This window comes from Anopheles bellator, assembly GCF_943735745.2.
Source record: "Anopheles bellator chromosome X unlocalized genomic scaffold, idAnoBellAS_SP24_06.2 X_unloc_14, whole genome shotgun sequence".
Lineage (NCBI taxonomy): Eukaryota > Metazoa > Arthropoda > Insecta > Diptera > Culicidae > Anopheles > Anopheles bellator.
Genome location: NW_026684276.1, coordinates 15,379 through 20,843, shown reverse-complemented (window position 1 = coordinate 20,843; position 5,465 = coordinate 15,379). Strand labels below are relative to the sequence as shown.

General features: G+C 42.4%; 1 protein-coding gene across 1 annotated transcript in view; it reads left to right on the top strand.

Annotated features, from left to right (window-relative positions):
* Positions 1 to 3,629: 3,629 nt before the first annotated feature.
* The window catches only part of LOC131214128 (cytochrome P450 4c3-like), a gene marked incomplete at its 3' end in the record, with an annotated part of 16,204 nt that continues 14,368 nt past the window's right edge, over positions 3,630 to 5,465 (top strand). The window contains exons 1-2 of the mRNA XM_058208498.1: positions 3,630 to 3,799; positions 3,883 to 4,238. Coding sequence (XP_058064481.1) covers positions 4,019 to 4,238 — 220 coding nt within the window. The remainder of the gene's footprint in view (positions 3,800 to 3,882; positions 4,239 to 5,465) is intronic.

Below are 5,465 nucleotides of genomic sequence, written 5' to 3'. Positions count from 1 at the left end.
CAATTTGGTAAAAAAACGATAAATTTCTACGCATACTCCTAATAATAATTGTACTCTGACGTGTTCAGCAGGCTTTTCGGAAGACTTTTTGAAGCAGGATCCTTCCCAGTGGAGTGCAAGCAGCAAAATCTGGTGCTGATCCCGAAGCCGGGAAAGCTACCGCGGCTGGCGTTGTCGCATAGGCCCCTTTATATGCTGAACGTCCTGGAAAGGTCTACGAGCGTATCCTGCTTGCCAGACTCAACGACCGGATGGAAGACGGCAACGAACGACAGCACCTCTCTCCGAGACGTCGGTGGCGGGGTAATCTGGCAATCGATACAGACAATTTGGTACCTCGGGATACAGCTGCACGACCAGCTGCGCTAGAAACCGCACATAGAGTATGTGGTGGAACGAACCAACCGGGTAACGCGAGTACTGCGGGAGCTGATTCCTAACCGCCGTGGATCAACGAGCGTCCGACGCAGACTGATCGCGAATGTGGTGATCGCGATCGCCCCGTACGGAGCCCTGCTATGGGTGCAGCGACCCTCTGGCCTCGATGTACCGAGCAACAAGCGGTGCCTGGACGGGGTGCAGCGCTGAATGGCGCATGGTGTGGTTAGCGCATTCCGCACAGTCTCCTACAGTGTGGCCACGGTCCTCGCCAGTATCCCGCCGATCACATTATTGCTGCAAGAGGACGAACGCTGCGTTGGGCGACAATGGCAGCCAACTGAGGACACGATGGCAGCCAACGCTTGCGCAGCATCAGTCATTCGCAGGAGCAATGGCCTGCCTAGGGTCTGAGACCAGATGATAGACTGAATCAGTGGTGGACACGCCGAGTCATTCTGGACGTTACGCGCTGGGTCGGCATGAAGCATGGAAGTGTGGACTTCCACCTGTCCCAGGTGCTCTCGGGACACGGTTTCTTCCGAGAGTACCTGAACGAATAGGTGTTCGCACGAATAGGTCGTCCCTGACTGTCCCTGGTGCCCTGGCGTCGCGTTGTCAGCGAAGCATGCCGTGTTTTACTGCCCGCGGTTCCAGCTAGAGGAGCACAGCTGCTGGCGGATGACGGCTGCACCCTTTTCCCAGGATAGGTGGCAGCGCTGCGTCCGGGCCTGCCGAGCTGTAACGCTGCAGCTTCAGCAAGCGTGGCGAGTGGAGCAGCGCTTGAAGGTTGCAGCTGCGAAAGGATAAGTTAGCCACGTTTGCACAACTTTATTTGGTGTACACTTTGTTAACCTTTTTTTGTTAAACGACTGTCTAGAGTTATCTTTTAAAAAAAGTGATGACGGAAGCATTTGTTTACATCGCGAGGCAGTTCTTAAGTTGGGGCCACACGAAGCGTAAAAACTAGCGTACACATTTTTTGTAATGTGAAATCGTTTACGCTTATGTCAAAAAGTTTAAACGTCCGCGGAGACGTAAAAACAAGCGTAAAACCGAACGTAACAACTGTTTGCAAATATAGGATCTTATTTTTGATGTTTTTTGAATTTTAACTATAAATTTATTAAAAAATTTAAAAAATATTGAGAGAACAACCTATCTCTTCGATTTCTATTTTCTCGGGCCAAAAACACGAATGTAAACACGTTTGACATTTCGTTTTTATATTTTTGCTGCTACAAGAAGCGTAAACGAAATGACGTTTTTACGGTCCGATTTGCGGACCGTGGAGCGTCACAGTTAGACCTAAGCCTATACTGTGGGGCTACATGAGGTGTTCCGTAATGTTTTTGACATTAACGATTAATGCCAAACTGCAGCGGGGCTGTCAAAACGTTTACGCCTCGCGCGAGCCGTAAACCCGAGCGTAATAATTTTTTTTATACGCTTTGCTTACAAACAGAGAATAATTAATGTTTTTATTTGCTGGTATAGCAACAAAATCGGAAAAAACAGATAAAAAAATTCAGAAATCAATTAATTTCTCTTCGATTTCTATTTTCTTGGACCAAAAACACGAACGTAAACACGTTTCACGTTTCGTTTTTATATTTTTGCTGCCACACGAAGCGTAAACGTTTTGACATTACAAATTAATTTAACGCTAGTTTTCACGCTTCGTGTAGCCCCCTAGATAGCCGCCATAGGGCTCTATTACGATTCTCAAACTCGTTTACGGAATCCATTCGAAAGTTCATCTGAGTTCATTTTGCTATCGCGGCAGTCGATCGACTTTTCGTACGGAAAGGATGAACTTTCCGTGGCGGTAGCTTTCAACTGGATGAACTATTTCTCGATTATCAAGTACTTTCGGTATCACGAAACTCGTACTCGTACTCAAATTTGACAAACGGATTTCCGTCAACGTTTTGCTACGGAAAGAGCTGCTCTGTTAGGATGTCTTTGATTTTATCAATTAGTTTGTATTGTTTATGCTCCGCAGGGATAGCTAGGTAGGCCGAAAGGATACTGGTGGGTTTTTTTTTCATTCCTGTGGTAGCTAATTACCCCGTAAAGAAACTAATTAGCCCGGAAGAAAGAAGGGCAAGGGTAGGTAAGTGTTTTGTATTCCTGTGGTTACCACAGTCCCGAATAGGCCGGAAAGATACGGGTAATTTTTTTCAATCATGTTGCTACAGCAGTTGCAAATAGGGCGAAGAGATTCGGGTAAGTTTGTTTCTATTTCGGAAAGTATAGTCAAAAATATTTCCCTTGAGATGCGAAAATTTTTCTTGAACCCGCAACAAGATTATTACATGAAAGAAAAATCGATAGATCATTTTCGATTTTGGGCACACTTACCCTGATGATGAAACATTCAGTGGGTCGGATTTACATCGCAATATTTTGCGATGAATCGTTACATTTTCAGTTTCTTCGCTATCACTGTCGCTATCGAAAACGTAATACGCGAAAATCATCTTAAAATTTCAGAAATATAATAACAAGAATCGTACGCACATCTGAACTGCTATCTGTGTATGTGTATCTGTGTGTGCAATGTTTACAAAAATGCACAAGAATGGCAGTTCGTTCTCGAAGAGCTTGACAAGCTTTCACATTTAAGCTTTTTAGCTCATTTTAGCACATTTAGCACTCGGAGCTTCTCTAATTGAAAACCGTGATCCCGACCATCGAGTTCGACAAACGAGAACGAGAAGTTCACTCGAATCCGCCGTACGAGTTCTGTAATAGGGGCGATGATGTACCAAGGCTGCACGTGCGTAAAAACGACGATGCGTCGATCGACGATTCTCTCGCCGATGTGCTGCTTCTCTTTTACCCCTTATCTAACTCTCCTTCCCGCTCATGAGTGGCACACAAGTACGATTCAGATGCTGACAGAGCGGGCCATCGGTCCATTGTAAAAAAACTACCTTTTTCTGATCGTAAACCGGACCAGCTCACTGGTTAATCCATTGCTCATGTTTCCACATTTTCTCTCTCTCTCTCTCCCCATCTTTTTCTTTGAATATGGAACTTTTTTTCAACTCCCTTCTCCCTCTTCTTCGTTTTGTTTTGCTTGCTCACCACCCCTATCTCTCTCGCTCTCGCTCTTTCTTTATTTTTCTCGTTTTTTCTCTTTTTATTTCCTGGTTTGCGGGCTTCGAATGAGCGATCGCAGTCAGCAACTTATAAGTATTGAATCGGCTACGATGAGTGAGCTTAGTATACGAACAGCTTTGGGAAACACAGGGTACCTGGTCTTGTGAGAGTCAAGATATCGTGCTGGATAGTTTACATTTTTACTAAAAGTCACAACGTTACATATTTTATGGTAAAATAATATCAAAAAATATTCTTTGATCAGTGTTTAAAACAAACTTGTTAAATACTACTGTTAAAGTTCTATGCACAGGTATTTAAAACATTACTTTAATTCAGTTCTTTTTATTTTGAAAGTTTTAAACCAACGATTTGTTTTTTGACTGTATGCTGGAGACAATCTACTGACTGAACAACAGCGTTTACCAGAAAAACTGTGTCATTTTAGTTCGTGAAGTTTCAGAAGAAGGCAGAAAATCTACACAACAACCAACCAAAACCCAGTGCCAGTTTATTGATCTTTTGAAACATCATGGACAGTCTCATTGGAGGCAGCTTGCTTCTTAGTAAGCTCAACAAATTCATCACCCTCTTTTCGCCTGTTACAATGTTACTCCTGACAACTTTCGTCTGTGCCATCGCCGTATACAATCGGCGTCGGACACATCTCGTGCGCAATATTGAGAGGATTCCTGGCCCAGCGGGGATACCGATCCTGGGCAACACGCTGCACATCAACGTTGATCACGATGGTATGTACAATCCACCTTTACCCAACGTGAGCCCTTGGTCAGTTATTCAAATTTTACCAGCTTTGAAATCTACACTTCAACACTACTACTACTACTACTACCCGTTGTGTATGCTGCAACTGGTTTCTTCGCATACCGCCATCCTATGTTCGAGGTCACAAAGCTATATCGCATTGCTTCGGCTTGTAAAGAAACCTTCACAATTCATTTTCTCCCATCGCGGCCGAAATTTTGTATCCCCTTTGGTGCAATTTGTCATCTTAATCAATTGTGCAAACAACACCCACTCAATGTCAGATATAAACGAAATCGGATGTTCAATCGGATGCGTAATCTGTACTCAGTCGATGGCGCTTTAACGGACGATCATTCGGCATGTAACGCATGTAAACGGTTGATAAAATTTGTTCGAAGTTGAACATAGACAATGTTGCACGAGTGGTTAGTGAATCAATATCGACATCCGTGATCAGTGGCATATCGCAACAGAGGCAGAATCATGGGACAGTCGACCATAATGGTCCCAGGTCAAGGGGAAAGCTGGGAACCATATCCAGCGGATATCTTTTACATTGGCTCTTTGCATTACTACGAATGTTCAGGAACCATGGCTGGCTGATGAGTGGCAAATAACATGATCGCGATTATATGCACTTCAAAGCAGCCCTGTTTTATTCATCTCACATCAATCTTATAGTTTACTATTTAATTGATTTTTGTGAACCCTTTCTATGTTTTTGTATGTTAAAAATGGGATTACTTGTTAACCCAAAGTACATGCTTTTTTCGTTTTCTCATCTTCTAATGTGTTTAATCGTTATCATCATCTTTTCCATAATATACTTGCCAGTCTGAATCAAAACAAAAAAATTAAACAAACAAACAAAATCTACCAAAATTTTGTAGCGATTGAAAACAATTTAAAGTTTCTCAAACGACCGATGAAATTAATCAGATGTACACAACTTATTAATCACAATTTCACAGAGAACTACAGCGAACTACAAATTTCGTAATTAAATTTAATTAAATCGTACTTAAATAAAAATACAATGTTTCTATGTTATTTAGGTTTAGCCACAAAATTTTAATCAATTGACGCGGTAGGATATTTATTTACTTATTTACTTAGTTACAGACGTACTTACATAAACTTACTCATTTACTTACTTACTTACTTATTTACTTACTTACTTACTTACTTACTTACTTACTTACTTACTTACT